General features: G+C 52.1%; 4 protein-coding genes across 4 annotated transcripts; 1 reads left to right on the top strand and 3 right to left on the bottom strand.

The window, feature by feature from the left end:
• Positions 1-487: 487 nt before the first annotated feature.
• On the bottom strand, positions 488-3,456 carry EAH_00002050 (IBR domain-containing protein, putative; the record flags this gene model as incomplete). The annotated part of the gene is made up of 6 exons (XM_013394933.1): positions 488-1,736; positions 2,258-2,320; positions 2,440-2,687; positions 2,856-2,937; positions 3,064-3,167; positions 3,349-3,456. The coding sequence occupies 6 exons, from the start codon at positions 3,454-3,456 to the stop codon at positions 488-490; spliced, it is 1,854 nt and encodes a 617-aa protein (XP_013250387.1).
• A 4,952-nt stretch (positions 3,457-8,408) lies between these two features.
• Positions 8,409-11,996, top strand: EAH_00002040 (hypothetical protein, conserved; the record flags this gene model as incomplete). Its single annotated transcript, XM_013394932.1, has 7 exons — positions 8,409-8,481; positions 8,713-8,804; positions 8,914-9,660; positions 9,825-9,989; positions 10,215-10,301; positions 10,411-10,557; positions 10,677-11,996. 7 exons carry the CDS (start codon positions 8,409-8,411, stop codon positions 11,994-11,996), a joined length of 2,631 nt encoding a protein of 876 aa, XP_013250386.1.
• A 659-nt stretch (positions 11,997-12,655) lies between these two features.
• Positions 12,656-13,396, bottom strand: EAH_00002030 (calmodulin, putative; the record flags this gene model as incomplete). The annotated part of the gene is made up of 1 exon (XM_013394931.1): positions 12,656-13,396. One exon carries the CDS (start codon positions 13,394-13,396, stop codon positions 12,656-12,658), a length of 741 nt encoding a protein of 246 aa, XP_013250385.1.
• A 4,169-nt stretch (positions 13,397-17,565) lies between these two features.
• On the bottom strand, positions 17,566-21,838 carry EAH_00002020 (DEAD/DEAH box helicase, putative; the record flags this gene model as incomplete). The annotated part of the gene is made up of 4 exons (XM_013394930.1): positions 17,566-17,830; positions 18,003-18,232; positions 18,372-21,528; positions 21,711-21,838. The coding sequence occupies 4 exons, from the start codon at positions 21,836-21,838 to the stop codon at positions 17,566-17,568; spliced, it is 3,780 nt and encodes a 1,259-aa protein (XP_013250384.1).
• Between the last annotated feature and the right edge of the window lie 1,379 nt (positions 21,839-23,217).

The raw sequence follows: 23,217 nt of genomic DNA, 5'->3' as shown, positions 1-23,217 counted from the left end.
ACTTTTACGTTGCTCCTTCCGTCCAGGGTTGCGCAGTCCGTAGGTATCACTTTCTTGCGCTAGGCAGAGCTGCGCGCGGAAGGAGTAATCCATTTACACTGCTGCCGGCAAGATATGACGAGTTACACAGTTAGCGAACGCTCACCATTTCTTCAGTATGACATCGTTCAGCCTTTACAGGCCGGTAGAGCAACTGAAAAAATGCGCAGCCCACATACTGCGCACAATGCTGTTGCTTTCATACTCTCTGCTGGTTCGGCTTGGTAACGCAGTAGGTCAAAAGTACGAAAAAAATAAAATCCTTTTCAAACCACGGGATACAATAGAGCACCTCCAATCACCAGCTGCCCGGAGACGTAAGATGCAGCGGCAGTAGAAAGCCAGCATTGCTTGATGTGAAACCAAATGGACAAACGACAGTTAGCAATGTACTTTTGAAAACTTGAAAAAATTGGGGCGCATGCGCAGCAATCCTGCTAGTTGCCCCTTAGCCTGTTTCTCTGTCGTTGACATGCATTGCGTCTGCCACAAACTCATCTTCGAATACATCGCATATTTTCGCGAAGAATCCGCGGACGACCGCAGTTAAGTCGAGCAACTGCATCTTGAAAGTAATGAGGTCTGCAGGATCCCTATCAATGTATGCCTTCGGTTCAAAGGTTTCGAGTCTTTCCTGAAGGAGGTCCAGGCTTCTTTCGAGTTGTCCTTGATGAAACTCGAAAAGGTGCTTCTGCCGGGTTTCCGGAAACTCGGCGAAAAATGCGAAAGCATACGACCACTTCAGCATTCGCCTACACTCCACAACTTGCAGCCACCCCTTCTCCAAAAAGTCCCAGTCAAAATCCCCGAAACCGACAGGGCTTTCTGCGTCCCTGTTGCTGGAAGGGGATGTGCCATTTCGTTCGCCTGATGGGGTGGGGCTGCTGCTTTCCGACCTGCGCCTGTTGGGAACTTTGTCCTCTTCAGTATCATTTGCATTGTGAGGAGAGCAATTAGCTGGTGGTGGCTGCATGCCAGCTCCTCCAGCAGAAGCGGCGACCTCCCGGCACTTCTGCAGCTGGCTAGACTGCATGCGTGCTGCCACTTGCTGTCCGTGGTTGTGGGCTCTGTAGCGTTCAAAAAAGTGCGCATACCGCTCAAGCGAATGTTGTGCGTCCGCGTTGCTGCCACTCTGCTGAGATTCACCACCTCGCTGCTCATAAACGTTGCACCGATAAAAACTCCTAGTCGAGTGCTGCTTCCAGTCACCAAGACACAGCCAACAGAACTCGTGTTGGCAATAGCAGCGCATGTGCATGCACCCCTTGTCTTTTTGAATCGGACGATGGCATTTGGGGCACGGCTGTGTATTGCAAGAAATCCAAGTCACACTGTCGGCCTCCCGTACGTTCTTCCGCATCCACGCTGCGATGACGCGACAAGAGATGGGTCGGTGAGGCTCGTTCCCACACAGTACACAAAATCGAGCGCCGCAACTGCAAGTCACGTCTGCTACCGGCGCAACTTCTGCTGCTGACAAGTTGCAAAAGGAAGATTCAGTATCCGAACAACTCATTGCTGCTGGGACCAACTCCACTGCTTGCTCGCACGTGGGCGACGGGCACCAGGCAACAGCCAGGTGCTTCCCCACAAACTGTTCACGAGCAAACATCCGCAGTCGGGCCACTGCTGGTGGCCCCCGGAAAAAGTGCCACACATCCATAGTTACGAGCTCCAAACATCCAGGGAAAGGGCACCTGGAAGACAGCACACACAAATGCACCATAGTCGGGTAATCACGCTGAATGCACACACAAAGTGGTATGACTAACAAAAATGGCACGAATTGCACTACAGCAAAGTCAAACAACAAGAAAAGACTCCGTATTCACAACTCAGTAAGCCTGCATATCAAACAGCCCGCATGAATGGAGCGCTATCTCCACAAAGCTTAGACCCGTCAACGAGATATCACCATCGCCTCCAGAAAAGAATATAAATGTTACGCTTGCTACCTAACCGGACACTGACAGAAGCCGAGCGTCAGAAGTCCTCTTTTTATCCCCACCCCCCATCACACGGGTGGGCCCGCAACGCCAGAAGTTTAGCTTCAACCTCTTTAGAGCGCACCAAACAACGATGCCGCTCACTGGAATCCTCTACCCACTTCACGTCCACAGCACAGCTCCAGGAACAGATATTCGGTGCATCGTAGGCATGAGCGCCCCAAAAGAGAAAACAGCGCCAAGGGACCCTTAGCAATGCCACTGTTACTCACCGGGCGTCAAGAGCGCGCTGCGGGCTCTCGGTGACCAACGCGTCTAGATATCCTATCCATGCGCTGACACAATCAAAACAACACACGCCACGAAACCCACTAACTCTACTGTGCATAGCAAATGGGCTTTCGCCGAGTAGGGGCAGTATAAGGTCCCACGGTAAGCTTTAACCTTTGCTCACGCATTGGAGAAACGGTGGTTGCACTTAAGAGCAAACGTGTCGCTCAGGGGAACAAGATTTGCAGTGACGGGACACTCAAACATGCCGCCAGCTTCTTTCTTATTGGATATGTCAGCGCACGATGGAGCCGCTCCCGCTGCACTCCCATGTGCTTCCGGCCGGGCTCGGGCACAAGCGTGGTCATTGGTGACTGCTGCAGGTGTGTTCTGCTCCTTCTCCGCCTCCCGAAGCTCTGGAGGAAGCCTGCCCTGCATCGCCAGCATATGCACACCTCCAGAAACTCTACTGCTTTCCAACAGACACAAAAACAGCCGACGATGTTTCCTAGTGGGCAGCAGGCAGCTAAGCACTTGTTGGTCAGCGTCAGCCGGGCGCTGACTCTCTTCGCGCCGCATATTTGAATAATCGCACAATACCTTTCGAAGGACCGCAGCGCTGTCATTAAACCACTCTTGAACTAAGGCGTCGCTTCGCCAGTCAAACGCGCGGAGTAGAATTCTGCATGCAATGAAGAAAAGCCTCAACAGCTGGACAGACACAGTAGAGACAAATTGAACAAGGAACAAGCACTGTTGAATCCGTGCGGTAAGGAGTGTGTTAAACCATGGCGGGAGAAAGACTAACCCAACAACAGCTTCGTTCAACCCCAAAAGGTCTGCAGTTTCGTGGATAAGTTCGTCAATCCGTTTGTCCAAGGACTCCGGTGAGTGGTACCGAGGGACCAGACCCTGAAAACAGAATTCAGTCTTGGAAGGTCTTAGACGGGTCTCAATTTCCCCAGATATTGTGTCCTCAGATATTAACATAATACAACTGCGCTCGTATTCTGGTACGAATGCACCCGGTGAAAGTTCCGTTTGGATGCCCATACGGATTTTGGGAAGGTGTAGGCTTATTAGGAGCTCATACCTTTGCCTTAGGCGAAGCGTGCGTACTGCCCATGAGTTCCTCTTCATCAAAGACGAACTCATCGAGCTCGCAGTCTTCACCGGCTGCATCGTCCGACTGCACCCCCATTCTCGGTGAGCGTCTGTTGTTACACCACGACTGAATAGTGGACTGCTCAGATCTGCCGTATGCTTCCGAATTACACTTAGTACACGATAGCTCTCCGTGATTGGACTGGTCAAAATGGTCTTAACTGAAAGCCAACGGGCTAGTTCCTTCAGCCCAGTACTGTGCGCCTTGAGGTATGCCCGATTCAACGGCTGTCTTAAAGCCACTCGAAATGCGTGGCGGTTGAAGAGATATCAACTCATTGGTATTCAAAATACACGAGAAGGAGAAGGAAACTGATGTATTCGGCTGCCTAAGGAGACTGCGCGTCACTAGCATCACTAGGGCGCATCTCCTCACAACTCTTCTTGCCGGGGCGCTTGCAAAAAACTGCGAAGCTCTAACATACATAAAAAAGAGACAATGGATGGTTTTCCTTCACTAATGTGGCGGTTAGCATCTCTACCCGCCCCGAAGCCCCATGGCGCAGCAGGAGAGGCCTATCCCTCCTTCCACAGCAGAAAGCAAGTATGCACTTGATATTCTTCGATAACAGTACTACTTTTGATCCATTACAGGCTGTCAGGGGAAAGACAGGAGAGGGACCATAGAGGCTCTTTCTAGGGACGCACCCGTGTGTCAGCACAAGAAACCACCAGCGCAGATCCGACTGGCGACAGCGTCATTGTGTATCGCAGAGGAATCCAGCGAGTAAATAGACCCATTTTGCAGTGTTGTACGAGCTGAGGCTGCTTTGTTTCTTGATTGCATTCAACAGACAGGCAGTTGCAGCCGTTTGTAGCATGTTACATCCGAAGTTGGTGGGTGCATTCTCACTTGGATGGGAACTGCATAGTGGCGGCCCAGCAACTCTTTTTCAAATATATATAGTGTTATTACACTCAGCAGAATGGGGGCGTGCTATGTTTGTATCTGGGGTTGCCTCGCAGCAGGAGTTGCAACCAGCTGTGCTGTGTAGCATGTTCTGGGTCGAGCTGGTAGGTGAATCTCTAAAGGTGTGCACGTTGCCTAAAGGGCCAAGCAGGTGTTTAGCATGTCTCTAACGAGTCGGTGCATCCCCGTTCCCTCTTCCCTTCACAATCGCTATGCCATTGTTCCGCTGTGCCCAAGGCACTTGGAGAGTTGGGAGAGGTCAGCTTCTTTGGGGGGATATCTTAATCAATACAACTCAGCAGGAGTTAACACCGGTCCACGGCTAGCGTCATCAACTGTCGTCGCGTTATTTCAAGTAGCGTCATCGCTTCGCCAAAACAGGTCCCGCAGAGATGTGTTGTCAGGAGTCATACTAAGATGGAACAAAGAAGTAAGTAGGACTGCAGGAAGGGTAGTTACCCGTCCACAGCTGTGTTGTGTACTACCGTTATTGCACTGTAATCATCCTCTGAGGGGCGCTTTGGGGGAATCGTCATCAAAGAGATACTGGAAGTGAGTCGCTCCGGCACTCCTGTCAATAAGAAATTGGCAAGTTTGTCATATGCTTCTGCTGCTGGAGTGTTCTAGGAGGTACTGCAGAGTAGTGATCTAAGCAGTGGATTGTTGTGGGCTGCAACAGAGTCAAATTATTTACAATGGGAGTTCCGCCAAAAGTATTTGGCCTCTTATTTTGGGTCTAGGCTTCCTGGACATACCCCCATGAGGGCGTGAAACTGGTGAGCAGGCGGCATCGGGGGAGTGCGGCAAGCCTTGCTGCAACCGCCGCTGAAAGGCGACCTCGCATACATGCATGCAGTGCTACAAATACTGATTAAGTTTAAAGTGCCTCCACTCTGTTCCAAAGTGAGCCTCCCGTTGGTTCTCGGTAGGCATGTTTCTACAGGTGTTGCGATGCGCCATGAATTCGCGCCAGAAGGTGCTAACAATCTTTGGATCCATGATGCCCCTGTGGCATCTATGGCGATTTCAAACATAAATAATGAAGACGCCGTTCGCTGGATGGTGCAACTAACTGGGAACAGGGCATGAAAGACGCAAGCTTGTTGGACCTACTAACAGCGAAGAAAGTTCTGTCGCAACCAATGAATGGACGGCCACCACTACGAAATTCACAGAAGCATCCCTCCAGTTCGACTGGTAAAAATTTTGAAAGTTGCCATAAGCGTGGTTCGAGAGTATTTCGCAACCACAACGTTTAACGTTTGAAATTTAGGACATCCCCTTAGCTTAAAATGCGCATCATACGCCATCATCGTACCCTAGCCTAGTGTTATTTTGATTACCTCGTGCCCAGCTAAAACATGATTGTACATGCCAACACAGCGTGCCTACTAAGCGGCGTTCAGCGTACTAGTATGTATAATCCATACTTTGTCTGCTTCCGACAGAGACTACTGTCTATGCTGCAGGTCCTATCCGCTACGCTCACCCAAAAAGCACAATGCCAGGTCGAGATGGCTTCGGGAGAGGCATCAGTGAAAATGTTCGTGGTGTCCTTCATACATCTGATTATGAAATGAGCGGGCAGCCAGAGGCACACAACAACTCTTTCGTATCGAATGAAGGCTTGTCTCTCAGATGTGTCAGTTTTATGGCAGCCCGTTCTACCGTTCCCCGTGCATTATGCGGTTTTGGCGGAGCGGTGGAACAGGGACAACGCGAAGAAGCAAACAAATAGGATGCACTCAAAAACTTCATATCTCCGACTCACTGGGAAGCGCGTCCCCAATATTGCTGAAAGCTCCCTGCCCACTAGTGCTAATTTACATAAGCACGGACTGAATTGAGGAGGATCTGCTGGTGCTGGTCTCTACCGATCCCGTCACTGAATCGTTGCGTGTGTGCCAGGTCGTTTACGTGATCGCTTCTCTGGTGGCCCTGAGATGTTCCTCGCAACTCTTCGTCCTCGCGTTTTCTAGCCGTACTCACGCGCTTGCAATATTGAATTATATGACATGGTTCACTGCCGAATGAATGGCTATGCGACTTTGCATGCTTCTCCAGTCTTGTGAGTCCAGAAGTCGGCTGCTTCCATCTGTTCTCGTTTCATCTGTACCCATGGGATGCGTTGACCTTCCCAGCTCCAATATCCACAGGCTGTACAACCGAATATTCAACCAAATAACTTTTATTGTTGTCCTCTTACTTCTCAGCTAGAGCAGCAAGCAGTGCTTCGCCGTCATCGACGAGTAAGTACTATCTAACTCAGGCTCGTTTTATTCGTTCGTCCGTAAGTTCCGTATCCGCCGCCCAGCCTGTAACTGCTAGACTCTCTCTGGGGACATTCTTGCTATAGTTCATTGAAACAGAAGCTTCAAGTCTACCGTGGGACTTCTTTTTGCGACAGAGTTGTCCATGCGGCGCGATATCGATAGCTTCCTCCGTGTGTATTCTTACTTAGCCACAGTTTGTTTTCTCGCCAACTTGAGGGCAAACCAACATCACATAGTTTCTGGAAGAGCCTTCCATTCCTGAGGGGTTCCGAAAACGAGGCATCCACTGTCATGCTCTCCCCCTGGAGTAAAGTAGATGCAGACAGCAACTGCACCTAGCCTGGTTCAGCTTGAACACAAAAGGCGCTGGAGACGCCTTTACTGCATCGCTGAATCTGTCTCACTTGGACAGTTGGCACGAGCGAAGGCACTCTCCGTGAGAAGCCTAGACGGTAAGAAAGCTTTCGGTAAGATAAAATGCGGAGATATTTTTCATTCCAACACGGTGTCGGTCAGTGCATCGAGCAAGAGCTTGGAGGTGCGTGCTAATGTAGTTGCTTTTCTATACTAAATAGGAAAAGTTGCAAATTTGCACCTTCTAGAAGCTGGAGCATGACAAATGGCAAGGCGAATCGTCCAGCGCCTGGCCTACCTACTGGAGAGCGATCCCCTCTTCGCAAAAATCTCCGGACGTGTCGAAAAAAATGCAAATTGGAGCACCCGACTTGGGCAGACCAATCGCGACTTCACGTCCGCAGCTCTCCGTACCTGCAGATCCACGTAGCGCTACAAAGGGTAAAAACGCACCACACCGTGCGGTGCATGGGACCAAATCGACCACTTAGACCAATGGTTCCCTGAATACAACTGACCTACCGTCCTGAACCCAGGTGTTCAGAGCAACGCGGTACAGGACCCTGTAACTGGTGCAGAGAAGAGACTGCATTACTTCGACTGCAGCGTATAACACCGCCCCGGCAACCCGCCAGCACGTATCCGCAAGCTCCTCTCTAATGTACTGACTGACGGCCTCTTCAACTGTAAATTACCTATTCCGCTTAAAACAGCCAGAAACACCAGCAAGCATGGATTCCTGCGCTGGTTTTTGACGCAGCCTGCCACACAGCGGAACAGACGACGTTACAGCACCTCGCACGTTACTCTGTTGGGAATTGGGCAACCTGTCACTCGCGTTAGCAGTCTACATAACACCTTGATCAACTGCATTCACTATACACAAAGTCTTATTGTTTTGAATGTCCCTTTGGGCACAAGATTGGACGCATTGGAGTCTCTCGCAATCTGTGTTCTACTTGGCATCCCTGCAAACAAATGCCAACGCGCCGCTGGCATGGGAAGGAGAGTGGATGGACTTAATGCGGAGAAGTAGAAATAAATAAAAAATGTCTTGCCGCGGTTACGTGGGAGAATGGGCTCGCCTCGAATGATCTAAAAACCACCCGTACTTGCTGGGGCTGGTGGGTCGTTGTTCAAAGGGGGGAGCAAGCAAGTTATGTATCACCGGCGCATCCGCCTGCAATTATTGTACAAATTATGCCTAAGTTCCTGGAACTTTACACTCAAGGTCGGCTTCCCGCGCGCTGACGACTGGCGCTTTTCCGGGCAGACCTGCTGGCTGGGGATTGCATAGTAGCTTCGATCCTTTCCTTGCATATTTTAGTTACCACCCTTACTTATGCCGGAATGCGTACGAAAGACACAATGGTGCGTTTGTAACGCTTCTTTGTTTCCTCCACTTAGCGGTAAGTAGGGACGTTGGTGGAACAAACTTTACTTCTTGGCACAATGAAGGGTTCTGCAGAAACACTTCTGCGGCGCGCGCTCGCCGAAGGTTGCGTGACGGTGGCCGAGTTGCAAGGTGAGAAATGCCACAGAAAGATGGTCTGCCGCCTGCCGCCAGGGGTTTTACGCTTCGGGTATTCTCTGACCTCCATCGGCGTAGCTCTGAACTACTCCGCCAGCTTGGTGTCTCACTTATCGAATACGTTCCGTGCGAACCACCAGTGGCATCCCTTTTGCAGAGTTCTCCATTGCCATCTCTCGCGCCGTGCCCTTACCCTCGTTGCCTCCGTTGGTCTGCGTGCTGCAGGTTTTGGCCAGATGGATTATGCAGGAGTGGCGCGGATACTTAAGCTGGACGCAGATCTCCGGGAGACAATCGTAGCTGTGAAGCTTCAAGAAGTACGTGACTTAGCAAATTCTATGCAATGATGCATTTGCATGCATAGAGAGGATATCTGTTGATAGCGCAGGCTGGCACTTCCCGTGCGGCGCTCTGATGTCTTTGCAGATAGGGGGAGACGCCCTCTTGGCTCTGCAGCCGACAGATTTCGCGTCTACACTTTCCCTTACCGAGCCTGAGCAAGGCGAGCGTTTGGAAGCTTTTTTGTCCGCTCTGAAGAAGGTGGCAGCAGACCCGAACGGATGCGTGCAGCCGCAGCAGGCAGCTGCCACAACTGCTGATGGCGCAGGCATAGCTGCGGTAACTGCAACCAAAAAGAGACGGGGGAGTGAGCCAGAAGCAGGTGCGGCAGCAGCGCCTGTCCAGCGAAAGGCCCCAGTTCACCCCAAGGGCCTCCATGGTCCACGGGTCTCGGGACTGAAAAGGCCACCACCAACCGCCCCTGCTGTCGAAAGAGGGGCAGCTGCCGGTGCACCTGTCCCTCTCCCAGCGACAGCAGCAGCCCCACGAGCGGGTGTGACACAGTTGCAGCAGCAATCAGCAGAGCCATTCCCCTTGCAGGAGAATCAGGGCAGCAGCCTTGCAACAGATGCTTCAAAGAGGCAGCGCCAGAAAAAAGAGAAAATACAGGGCAAAGCAACCAGTCAAACGCCCCGAGGAGAGCCTCAGGTTAAGAAGCAGCCGCGAATAAAGCAACAGAAGCTATCAGAGCAACAGCAACCGGCGGCAGCAAGCCTGACGAAAGGCAAGAGCCACCGGCGGGCAAAGCTGATGGCGTGGGCAGCTTCGATATTGGCTCTTAAAGGAAGGTTTGACTCAGAACTGAGGCGACAGGCGGCGTGTAGGACCAAGAGGGTAAGCGATCTGGTTGTGTGCAGGAACGTTACTCAGTGTTACGTGGTTGCATTATATTCTCTCTGGTGCAACGCTGTTTAGAGCCTTTTTCAAGGAAGTGACTCCTTCCGCCCCCTCCCCCTCTACCTCCCTATCTCTCCTGATACTGTCGTTTTGCCTTGCAGGCCCTCCTCTCCACTACCGGCTTCACGGAAGGCGCGGGTGTGCAGAACGAATTACCGGCCCTTGTTCGGCGTCTGGGGAGCTGGGACGGAGTTCCCGCGGCCTTTGAGTGGAAGCCTCAGTACCCTGAAAAAATAACCCACCTTATTTGCAGTAATGAGTTGGTGGTGAGACACGCAGCGTTGCTGGAAATGGCTTAGGCGTTCTGTGTTGAACGCGAAGCTCACGAGGCGAGCTGTATCTTGCTGTGCGTGACTTTGCCCAACTGAGCGTCCATATTTGCAAAACGCGGACGGCTAGCTGGCCTGAAGTTCATTAGCTTAAACGCCTTCAAAGTTGTTCTTTTTTTTGGTACGCATTGCAAATCCTATGTTGGTGCTTGCTCTCTTCAGCGGCCCACAGTGAAGCTTTACTTCGCCCTGGTGAACGGAGCGTTCATTTTGAGGGAAGAGTTTCTCCAGGAAGTCAGGAAACAGAAGGTAAGAACAGCCCTGAGCAGCATCTTACGGAGAAGCCGAACCGGACTCTTTAGTGCGCTATTGCTGCTCATTCCACCTCGCATTTCCGTTGCTGCTTCTGCTGCTACAGGTGTGGCCAGATCCCTATCAGTTCCAGAGGCCAGACTTCCCGTCCGTTGAACAGCGGAAGTCTCGCTGGCTTTTGAGGGGCCTGCCAATATGCATCGATGGACCTTACCGCCCTGCTGGCCTTTCCAAACAACAGCTGCAGTCATTGGTATGCACCTCATGTAACCCTGCCTCTACCTGTTCAGTATGGACCACGCAGCTTTATGGATGGCAGTCTCTTTGTGAAGCACATAGGGGAATGCAGTTTCGAAGATAATGCTGCTGCAGGTTCTCGCTGCTGGAGGAGTCTTAGGAGACGATGCGTCTGCTACTGTACGGATGCTGGAAGACGCAGAGGCGTTGCGCCGTCGGCAGGCCAGAGGCCTTTGGGGCTTTCAGGGAGACGCAGGAGCTCAGCCTGTAGCGATTTCTTCTCAGTGGCTGCTCGACTGCGTTAGGTCATGGCAACTTCTGCCACGGGATCAGCATGTGCTAAACCTGTCAAGCCCGACACCAAATAACTTGGATGGAAACGCGACTGAAGGCGCACAGAAGAGACGCCGGAAAGAAGCGAAGACGGGGATCAGCCAGAGCAAAAAAGAGAAAACGGGGAGGGGGCGGAAAATGCCACCTGACTGTATAGGAGAAAGCTGCGGTGGTTCGACTCATAGAGAAGGCTCGAAATTGCGGCAAGAAGATATTGTAACCCTCCAAATACAGGTAGAAAAGCCTCAAGAAGTGCTTGGCCGGCATCCAGATGAAGCAGCATCAAAAGAGAATGCTCGCAGCACTGCATCGCCAACTTGCAGGCAGCAACAAGAACAGGCGGACCCGAGCTATGCGCCGCCAAAGGCGCTTCACAGGGGTGCAGCAGGGGATGTTGCCCAGCAAGCTATCAAGAAGCGCTCCTCTACTAAGCGCCTTCGAAATGAAGAAAAATCGCCTCACGAGAATGTGTCTCGGAAAAAGAAAATGCTTGCTTCTTCGCCTGTCGCAGAGAAGCAAGACATTACTGAGCGGCTACATGCCGCAGACACATTTCCAGAGAGGGGCGGCGAGGTAGCGGCCGCTGCAGGTGACGAGGCAGTGGTTGTTCCACTCGGCGCAGCCGCTGAGTCACAGCAGCAGAGCCGCCTTATAAGCAAACCGACAAAGGGTACTCCAGCTGGCGAAGCGGGCTGCAGCGATAACGAGGAGGGATTGGCAGCTTCGCCTGTTGTTGGTGACTGGGAACCGCCCGAGGTAAGCCCTGCTGTTGAAGAGAGAGCTGCTGCAGAAGGAGAATCATCCTCAAGTGCTAATCCCGTGGCGGAAGCAGCCCACTGCCCTCAACGCGACTGCCCAGCTAGCACTTCCCAGGCTACTGCAGCACGGGATACCTTGCAGCTTCCTGAAGAGCACCTGGACGTGACGGGATTGTTCGAGCCAGACGAAGCAGACGCTTCTGGGTACAACTTCGACCTCAAGGACCACTGTAGCTTGGGACAGAAGTTTGAGGACATTCACACGAATGGGCCCGCAAACACTCAGCGGGAAGCTATAGGCGAATCTCATCTGAACGAGAACTTGCCGGGCAACAACAGTGAAGAACGGATGGGGCATATGTGAATTTCACGCCGTGTTCACCATCGTCGCTATTAGAAGCGCACGTCTATTCCTTAGTAGCGAAGGGCCAGATCCCGCTACGCACTGCAGCGGGCGTCAAAGAGAGCAGAACCTGGACCTCAAAGGTTTATCCCCACCGGCACAAAACATATCGAGAAATGCCGAGCCGCAAAATGCCATTTCCTCAATGTGGTAATGCCCTGGAGAGCCGTTGATGTTTCTTGCGCGTCGCTCCTGCGGTGCATATGGATTCCTAGTGTTTCACTGTGTACAGCAGCTTTCCGCCGGGAGTCTCCCCCCTAGGGGGCGCAAGAGGGAGCTTTGCTTGACTAGCTCCCATGGACCACACACGAATTATGAAATCATTAGGCGCGGAGCGCCCTTGTGAATAAGATCTATGTGTATACCCTTGAGGGGAATATATTTATGGCGCAGACTTTACCGTAGTTTCAAGTTCTTGGGAGTTGGTCATGTCATCACGTTCGCTTGTGGGCAGGACGGTGAAGTGCCACTAAGGTGCAGCCCTCTCTAGTGCAACCAGGGAACGGGTGTTTCCTGTCTACAACGCTACACGGATGCCACTCACTAAGCTCACTAGCCGCTACGGAGATTGATGGGCAGGACTACAAATACAGCTTGTATTCCTTTCTGGGGTTTACCCCTTAAAGCAAAGGTCCTTTGTACGCAGTCTGGGGCGCCAGAGCGGAATCAGTGGCCCACTGGCCCTCGCCGTCAGGCGGTCCGCAGATTAACCTTAGAAAGGTCCCGCTCTTCAAAGACGCAGGTGTTACGCTTTCGCGCGTTATCAAAGTTCTATTCAGTAACGTCTGCCAATCCGCCTCTGACAGGGGGTCGCCGACTGTTGTCATTAGGTGGCGCAGCTCTTCAACGTTGACACTCCCCTTCTTCTCCCGGTCCAGCAGGTGGAATGCATCGAGAACATCCGCGGGATCTACTGTTCTGGGAAGCCCCTTGCTGACAATCGAGGAAAAGGTCTCGAAGTTCACACTGGTGGTCTTTTGACAACGCATTTCAGCCTCAAAAGCCTTGATCTGCTCAACGCGCACGACAAAACCCAAACTTCGGAGCATCGAGGCAACCTCCGTCACAGGGACTAGCCCGTCTCCGTCCCTGTCGTACAGACGAAAACATTCCAATGCTTCTTCCTGCAATCCAGGAGGAGGTGCTGCTTTATGCTTTATTCCTACAGGAGCAGTCGTCAGTGGTGTTGTGGAGGCGGTATCGACCGAAAAGCACTTCTTAGCCTTTGAGGGCTTTGAGAAAAATATCGTAGACAGAGGTGCCCGCACAGATGCGTCATAGCGTTCAGGACGCGCATTCCGACGCCTTCCTCGTTCGCTAGATGGATTGAATCTCAGAGGGCCCTGTGAAAATGGAAGCATTATGCTTGAATTGGGACCTAGCTTCTTTGTCCCCTGGACAACGTCCGGTCTTGATGGTCCTGCCTGGTCCAGGCGGTCGCCGACAACCGGGCCGCAAGTGCAGTGCACTGAATCCGCTGCTACTAATTTAATCTCGAATTTAAAATTGAATAAATTGGGGCTCCTGGAAGGACGAATAAATACCCTCGCTCTTGCGCTGAGTTCCGCGATACGTGCGCCCGCCAGTTGGGTGGTACGGCTGCTCAAAAACTAATTGCTCCGTGCAATCCACGGAAAAAACCCACAAGGAAGGCATCTAGAAGGCCGAAATTAACAGCAAAGAAAAGCTAGTGAGCAAAGAGGGGAACGAATTCAAATGCGTGCAGTCTCCCGCCGGAAACAGCCTTCGTTTGGCCCCCGATGCCACCGGGGCACCTCAGCGCACTGCAAGCTATTCGGCCCAGCGCATATGCAAATTACACATGGGAATTCCTCCCCTGTACTGTTGTGTTGAAATTTTCAAAGGAGAAACCTCCCTGAATTTTCATCTTCTTGCCCTGGGCCCGACTAATACGTCTGAGAAGGTCTACGTGCCTCGTTTATTTTCGGCAACGAAGAGCCTTAAGTTGGCAATCCTTACCTTAAGCCAAACATAGGAGTGCTATACACCGAAAAATGACAATCCTGCGCCCTGTGTTTTATGATTTTCGCCGAATACACGGGCGTGTTTGGGCCTGCTGCGAAATATCCTGGCGCGCCTTCGAAAAAGGGCCATATTTGTGCTCTAGCAAGTGCAGCAAGAGATAGCTGGGACCAGTTCAAAGCAAATTAATTGTGAACATGCTGATTAGCATCTCCAGAGTTCACGCTTCACTGGGGATCTCCGGTTTTTAGGCTGACGCGGTATTGTGATAGACGGGGAACAAATGATCCGTACCTTACAAACGCAGATTATCTACCATGTACCAACTCTTTGTATGTGTTTTCTTAACCATTTAGCCATGATTACCGAGAGAGCTCACCGGCCTCAAACAATCCCACAGACCATGAGGGAAATTAATGTGCCGATGCTATACAGAGAAGCTTACTCTCTTCCATCACCCTGCTTCTCAATGAGGAATGTAACCCCTCTGTTATGCACTACAGTGGTGGAAGGTGGAAGAAACTGGTAGCTATTCGCCGCTTTCGTGATAAAGCACGGAGTCTCTACCGGCTTGCGCCGAACACGCATGAAGTGTGTCAATGGTCCAAAATAGGTTGGATCTGAACGTTGAGTGGAAGGAGACCTGGAACAAATATTTGCTGTATGCTCAATTCGTTGAAGAAGACGACGCAATGCCTCCCGTTGGCAACAGCCATGATCTGGCGTTGACGAAACAGGTGAACCCCTGTCTTGTCTTGCAACGTGGAGCTCCACCAGTGTACAGAAGTCTAGTGGTGAAGAAACCGCGGATTGGCAAGCGGCAAGGTTATCAGTAACTGAAAAATGCGGAATGACTGCTTCCCCTCACGCAGCATGCCACCCATACCTGAAAACCGGCTGCTACTCATAGTCACAATCCAGCACAAGACTGGTAGACATAGCACTGTGCTGAGGACGGCCATGTCTTCCAACGATGCTAGACATTCTTCTATGCTGACTGCAAAAGGGAAAGAATGCATGACACATTGCAAGTTACATTGGTACACTCGTAGGTAATATCCTTGGACTATTTTTCATGGAATCTACAAAACTCTTTGAGGAATGTAAAGCCGTCATATGTGGATGAGTCGAAACTCCGAAGGGCTCGAGGATATGGAGGGAAACGACTTGGGCCATGCCACGTGGAAGGGAGGACCTAGGGGTTTGGTCATGCGAAGTGCGCTACTCATAGTCACAATCCAGCACAAGACTGGTAGACATAGCACTGTGCTGAGGACGACCAGGTCTTCCAACAATGCTAGGCATTCTTCTATGCTGACTGCAAAAGGGAAAGAATGCACGACATAGTTGATTAGGATCAACTACAACAGGCCACTCTCCAGCCCTACGAACGGCGGTCCGTTACGTCTACTCGCAAGCGTTCCCATGAGCCGCATACCGTTTCAAGTAACATGAAATTTTGGCGAAGGCAGCACCAAGAGTTTCTGTGGGTGCTATACATTTAATGGGGGAAAATTCTTGTACTTCCCAGCAGGGGCGCAGGCGGCAACGCTACTCTTGCAAGAATATCCTGGTTAAGCGACTTCCGGCTGAAATAACCAAGCCAAAGAGCAGAGAGGAAGAGTGTGTCAGTGGAAGACCACCTAGCCCGATCAAGAAGTGAGCCATCCACGGGATGAACTCGGAAATCCCAGACGTGAGGCCGCGAAGTGTGGGAATAAGGAACAGCGGGTGTACAGAAGCACACTATTCTGAGCTGTACGCGTATATTTCAGACCCATGTAGCGGAATGAACAGAGGATCTCGAGGTTTTCGAAAAGGACCTACCTAGTTCGGCGCGCGCCTCAGGAAGCAAGATGACGGAAAGCGCCGAATACGTCCTACAGAGCAGAAATAGCGTAGACGAATTGGCAAATGAAAAACAATGGGGTCACGGGAAAATATTGGCTACACCATTGGCCTCTCGTCGAGAGGAGACACAAAGGCTAGCAATGAACACGTGCCACGGGGGGATCCACACCACCAGATGGCTTCGGATTATTCGCGCCACCAAATATATAATCGTGTTCCATACGTGCTGACTTGTGGAAAATGCCGCATATGGATGCTGAACGCTGTTTTTAGGTCGACGGCATCTACATACCGACCACACACTCGCAGGGGCAGAGAGACAGCACGCACTGACGTGGTCACCTGCGGCTGCGGCTGGCTACAGGTCATCTGGATTCATTATTTTAAACAGGTTAATGTTGCCCAAGGGCAAAAATTGCAAGTTGGCGAGTACGAAGACGGCAGAGCGCGACTGGAAGACCTCCCACTCGATGGAACGGCAAATTCTTGAGGGTGAGCACCGCTTGCTCCGCAGGAACCTATTCTCAGAGAGATACAAAAATGAAGGAGTCCCATTGAAGGAAGAAAATAGCTAGAAAAACGGCACGGGGGCAAAACAGTGCAAACTGAAAGTCCGGTGACCCGGAATCGAACCAGGGACCAACAGATTACCGCAGCATCTACAGTCTGCCGCTCTACCAACTGAGCTATCACCGGTGGGAGGACGTGTCCGGCTGAGTCACCCAATGACAGTGGGAAGCAGACGCATTCTGACTCCTGCTCTCCCCTGAGGAATAGCCGGTTTGTCATCTTTAAATCATACTTCCGGTGTGACTGACTCTCCGTGGACTACACAGCGCTGCCACCTTGACATCAAACGCAATCTTACGAGTGTCACCATGGCAAGAAATAAGAAACCAACTAAATTGACAAAATGAAATTCCCCTTAGAGGAATTGAAGAAACGCATTTAGGACAAGTGTCCTTGTTGCAGTTTGCGAAGCACTGGGCCTGAAAAGCCATCTGCCTCAATTCCCCAATGGTATGATTGCTGCGCTCACAGGTTGTTCTCGCATCCGATGGCACACTCTTGCATTATATGGTCACCGATAAAAAGTGGGTTGTATCAGAAAGAATGCCCCGTGAAGCGGGCGACGCGGCTTTTAGGATCCTTTGGGTGCCTTCTTCACAACAGCAACGCGTAGGCGCCTTCCCCTGGGATGTTCCTTTCCTCGTCGCCTCTGTTTGAGCCTCTTGGCCCTTTCCATCCGTTCGGCATGCCATTCCTTTGGCCTGTGACAAAACAGTGTCAAGACTGTTCATACGTACCCAACGACCGAAGGCTGGCCTGGTAATGCCAGGCCACAACAGCTCACACGGCATCTAGGCTGTAGCTCTGTAGTGCGGGGAGAAGAAAGAATGCACATAAAAAGAACACGTGAAGACACTCGGGTAGGAAAGGCAGCATCATTCACCGATCATGAACTATAGGGGAGGTCACATATCTGTGCAAGGCCGTGTTGGCCCCAAGCCTACCGTGGAGGCTTCCAGCCTCCTCGCCGTGCCTTCGATTTCGTCTTCATTCGTCGGATTTTAGCTGCTCATGCACAAGCAACAAAGTCACATATCCGATCCCCCGGTAGTTCAAATGCGCAGTCATCTATCACGCTGGCAACGAACTACATGGGAACTGCAGATGAATCATCGCTATTGCGCAGTCAACAACCATCCAGCCGCAGCGAAGCAGGGCGTACGGCCATCGGAGCATGGGCCACTTGACTATAGTGGTAAAGCCGGCAGTCTGGTAATGGCTCACACTGATACCCGACGCTACTCTTGGGTCTTGGAACGCGTCCATCTATTCCTTCGGTGGAAAGACCCGCAGAGAGAGATGCCCTGACAGCCGCTGCAACGGCTGCATCCCTCTTTGAGACGAAGGAGAGCACGAACCCTTTGGAATCGAGTCGGCCAGTTCGTCCGGCCCTACAGTCGCGCATGCATCCACGCTAACGCGGATCACTGCCGATTCTTTTGCTGCAACCATCGTTTTTTATTCTCTGAAGTATTACTAGAGGCTACGTTTGTGCATTGCGGATGGATGAAACATGAGCGCTTTGCCCAAGTGACTAATGAACAACTGCCAGTAAATCCCAACCTGTGCAAGTACTCCACTGTCGTTAGGGGGAAGTCTGCATTGACGACGGCATCCACTCCACCAATGTGCAGGCCGCGTGCTACAGCATCCGTAGCCACCAAAATTCGCTGGCCGCTTCCTTCTTGAAATGAACGCAGATTCTTCTCTCGCACGCTAGCAGGCAAAGAGCCGTCATAGCCCTGCATCGCATGATCAGACAGCAAAAAGGGCCGATGCCTGGAGACGATCTCCTGACACAATCTAAAACTCGGCAACAGGGTCATTGACCAATAGTGCAATGGCAAGGAAAACATCAGGACTGCCTGCAGAAAAGAGGAAAAACTACGTTACAGAAAAGTTGCCCTCTCCCTCCTCTCCATGTTATCTCACGGGTACCTCTGCAGGAAGGTCGGCCGCTTGCAGGTGGTGGCAGCAGGCACGGCAGCTGTCGACTGTGTTGCAGAACACCAAAATCTTTTTGCCCCGCAGCTGTGGATGGATTTTTATTTGTTCGACTAGCAACAGGAAACGGTCGGCCCCACGAGCCTGCATCATCTCATGGCACAACTGAGTCTGGGGGGGAAAGGAAGGGCCTCCTGAAAGAGTAAGTACCCTCTCAGCCGGCAGCTCTAGCAGTTCACACAGCCCCCCCTCTACCCCACTATTAGGCGTAGCCGTGCAGGTTAACAGGACTTTCGGTTGAACCCATCTCGTCTCCTGTTCCCCCACAGGTTGTGAGACTGCATGGAGGAAGTGGGAACGCAAGAGCAGTTTCTCAACATCGTCTCTAAAACCTCCAAGCCACGATGCGTCTGCCTCGTCCAGAATGCAGAACTGCACATTTTCGAGACTCACCAACCGCCCGCTGGTTCTCTGTGTACGATCTATCCTCTCTCCGGTCCCGCATGTTCTGCTCTCCATAGGATTGGGACGCGTTAGGCATAATAAGCGATCTGGAGTGCCAATGAGGATGTCTACTGGGCGACGCCGCAATAACCGAAGCTGGTCCCCAGTTCCGACCCCGCCCGTAGTGCAACCTACAGAAAGCCTAATGCGCTTTGCAAGCGCAGCTGCAACAGAAGCTACCTGGGAAGCCAGGGGCCTTGAAGGGCAAATCACAAGCGCGCGTGGGCCTCTCGCTCCGAAGAGCGCTCTGTGTGCCCCCCTATGCACTTCAAGGGTCTCCGCCAGGGCCTTGCAATCCATCAGGTCTGCGTATTCCACCTCATCTTTCGCACTCCGCTTCGCTGCAGCAGTAGCTGCCGCTTCTTGTTCTCGCAACGCCTGCATCAGCGGCAGCAAGAATGCAAGTGTCTTTCCACTTCCTGTATGCGCCCGCAGAGCCACCAAACTGTCCACAGATGATTTGCCCACCATCATCCCTGATTTTCTCTCGGCTTTTTTGAAGACCTCTAATATGGGAGGTACGACGAGCCGCTGGGTTGGAGTCGGCCTGGGCGCCGTTCCTCCCAAGAAAGCTGCTGCTGCAGAGCTCACAACATCATTCAACCCCAAGGCAGCGAACCGACCAGCGCCGCCTGGCAGCTTTCTTAGCCTCCTCCAGTCAGAAGTGTCTCCACTGTCTTCGGCATCTAAGTGACCTCCGAGGGCTTTTTCTGGTTTTCGCGAAGGATCTAGGAGGTCCCCTTCTTGAATGGGTGGGTCATCGCCACGTCCACTTTGGATTGCTGAACTATTTTTTCCTATCGATACTCCTACACTCGCTGGGCGGACCACACTGCTGGGTCTTCCAGCAGCTATAACTGCTTTTTGGAACTCCTTGCCTCCCATGGGAGACTCAGAAGCACTTGATGCCGTTACTATGGAGTCCCGCACAGCGGCCCCCAGATTTGCGCCCGTAGTGGGGGCTGAGGAACATGCATTGAGCCTGCGGCCAAGGCAGTCACTGTCGGAAAGTTGCCGCACTGAATGCTTAGAGTCTTCTGAGTCTTGAGGCTTTGCAGAACTTGCTTTGGTCGGTGGTTTGCTTCCTATAGTCCTTTGAGATGCGCTGGTGCCCACAAGGCTTTCTGCAGGTAGTTCTGGCCCTTCCACAGAGCTCTCATCCTGCTCCTTGTATTCGCAGCGCTTGATCGAAGCCTTGATGCTCTCTTCTTTGGCTTGCTTGATAACGCGGGAATAACGCAGCTTGACCTCCTCAACGCTAAGGGCATCTGCCTCCTCCGCAGAGAGAGAATTTTCACCGCGAAGGGCGTTCTCAGGCAGCTGCAGCAGCCGACGCCATGCTGACACCACCGGAAGCCCGCCGAAAGCCCTGCTGTCTGATTGCTCAGCTCCATTCCTGTCAGCAGCAGCACCAGCCGCAGAGGCGCTTGAAGTCACTACCGCACCCGCGTCGTCTAGCCCCAAGAGCTGACGTACTTCAGGCTCCTTCGGGCAATATGCCTCAGCCTCAGCAACTGCTAGAAGTGTTAGCAGCAGGTCTTTCCTAGCCTCCCACGACAAAGGCTCCACCTTCGCCTCTACGAACCTCCTTATGGCCACACCCTCTGCCGCCAGGGCTTGTCGCTCTTGCGCCGTTGCGTCTAACAGCTCTCTCACAGAATCTACTGTACTACCTTGCTGCTCATTTTTCTGCCTCTGGTGCTGCTCTAAAGATGGATAATCTTGTGGAGAACTTTCAGGAGGAAGCAACGCCTGAAGTACAGGGCCCATTGTGACAAGAAGGTCCAAGATGTCGGATTCCGGTAGCACCGGAAGCTGCTCCTGCAACGCAGAAAACAGCCCTTCTCCCTCTTCCTCTGAGAAGCCCATTTCTAGTAGCTGCTGAGCTTCGACGGCAGCAGCAGAAGCAGCAGCAGTTGCGGTGGCAGCAGCTTGGGAGAGGGAGCTTTGGACTGGAACACCCGCCCCACTGTCCTTCTGCGGCAGATCGTTCTGCTCACGTTCCCTTGTCTTCCGCTTCTCTTTTCTCTGTTGGTCTCTGCTGTCCTCTTGCTTCTTTTGAGGTTGGGGTTGCGGTGCGGCCTGCGTGCGCTGTGACTTCATCTCACTGCCTGACGGTGATGTGGAGGACACCTGGGAGTTCACACTTACACGGTCAGGATTTCCGTGCACGTCCGCTGCCTCCGCTAGGTTTAAAAGCTGCTCTACAAGACCTCGGAGCTCCTTAGTTGACAAACTCTCGAGAGATGAAGTGTTTTGGGTGGGGAGAAGTCGTAGTAGTTCAGGCGTTTGCTGCTGCAGCTCCTGCAGAAGCTGCAACAGCCCTTCTCGACTAATGCCGTCTAGTGTTGCGTCAATTTCAACCGACTGAATCTCTCCAATGCCACCAGTAGACGTATCTGCTGACGAAACAGACGAAACCTTCTCTGTCTTCGGTGGGGCTGTGTCTGGCAGCAGCGACCCCTGAGCAGCGGGATTGGCTGCTCCTGGAGGCGTAGGCTGGTGGCCTTCCGTTGGAGGGGGCAGGGGAGTAAGGCTAGAACAAGAGATAACCTCAATTGGAGCTGCAGAAGTCAGCAGATCCCTCCTCCAATTGGGGGTCAGCCAACTCCGTTGGTACATGCCCTTCCCAGATACCGGCCTGCAATAACTCCATACAACTGGGCATCGTGGCGTCGGAAATATCCAGGCGGAAAAGTTTATTCCTGACCCCCTGAAAAAGTGGGTCTTCTCTAGAGTCTCCGAGGTTCTTAGAAAAAAACAGAAACCGTAGCGGGTGAGGTATAGATAAATCAACACCAGGACCGGGAACCTCATTGTTACCCTGGGCCCCAGGCATTGTCTACACAGTACGCCTCACACCGCTGGTATGCATGATGCTGAAGCATGAGCCTATTACCCCAAATTCGTGTGCGCTTGAGGGATGGAACTGTCGCTGTCCAATGGAGCATCTGCGAGCAAATGTGCCTGCCGCCGCAAGTGCTACGGGGAACCAGTTCCAGACCCGCTTTGCGCGGTGAGTTTTTAATGTTCAAGACGAGCTGATACACGCACAGAAGTGCGGGGGAAGACTGGTTGCCCTAAGTCGAAGCGTAGATTGAGCGGGTGAGGAATCCGCCTTACACGCCATCGAAATAGCATACACAGGCTCATTCAACTTAGTACACAGGCACAGAAGAACTTTTTGCATATTAAAAAAGCATATCAGGTCTAAGGATCTAGAAAACAGCTAAGGCAACAAGGCAACAAAGGCCCAGGGGTGCCTCCTGGGGCCCCGCAAGGACCTTCGCCACGACTCGGCAACCTGGCTTTTCTACTAGCTTAGGTCCTAAAAAAAGAGCTTTCCCAAGACGAGATCCAGTGAGTGAGCGCCTTCACCCGCCGATCGATGCAGGAATTTTAACCTAAGGCTATGCCGCACGCATATAAATGCTTTCGCCGTGGCGATGCGATGTTTGCTCCAGCGCTCGGTTGCGCACTTGCAGTAGTTCTATTGCTTCATCTTTGTTTCGTTGGTGCTGCTGCTTGCTGTTTGCCATCGTTCCAGCTGAAAACCACGACGATTTCTCTATTCGTTAGAGTTGTGTAGAGGTAGAGCGACCGGCGCCTCCTGTGGACGGTCGCGTTTTGTACCTTGTTGGCTGTCTCACCTCAACCCGTTGCCCTTGAGGTGACTACTTAGTAATTCCATGCATTGTCAGCCGGTTACTTCTGCGCATTCTTCTCCTCATATTTCCACTGCGCAAACTCGTCTTCATATTTGTCGGGACCACCACTGGCGTTCGTGTCTCGGTGGTTTGGCCGACGTTCGTCGGCTCGAGTCTCTGCTAGCACAGTATCTTTTGCGCATTTTCAACGTTGCCTACCCAAGAGCTGTTTTTTTGGCTTTTCAGCCTCGCCATCCTCCCCTGGTTCTAAGGGTTCTCAACCAGTGCGATGTCAGAAGTACTGGCATCAGGCTTCAGGTCTAACTGATCATGCCTTTGCAAATCTTCATCTGACGGTACAATTTAAGCAGCATATGTGTTTCGTTTACTGAGCTAGAGAATAGCAAGTGACATAGAGCTGTCCACAGCGCTTTGAATGAATGCGTCCCCCACCGAGGGAACGACGATGAAAACTTTTGGCCATGGGTCACGGAAAGCGGCAAAAGATTAACTCGGAGGGAACAACTGTGAGTTGCGACGCCTGTAAAATTGCCGCCTACCCCTCAGACAAAGCATGATAGGAAGAAAGAGAAAGGGGGAACCACTGAGGTTAGGTCAACGATACCGCTCGCGTCTGCTCGTTAGGAAATTGGCGTGGCTACGCAAGCAGTTGTTTCAACGCA

This window comes from Eimeria acervulina, genomic scaffold (genome assembly GCF_000499425.1).
Source record: "Eimeria acervulina Houghton genomic scaffold, Eah_scaff6, whole genome shotgun sequence".
Taxonomy (NCBI): domain Eukaryota; phylum Apicomplexa; class Conoidasida; order Eucoccidiorida; family Eimeriidae; genus Eimeria; species Eimeria acervulina.
Note: the sequence above shows the minus strand (reverse complement) of the source record. Positions and strands in the feature narration are given on the sequence as shown.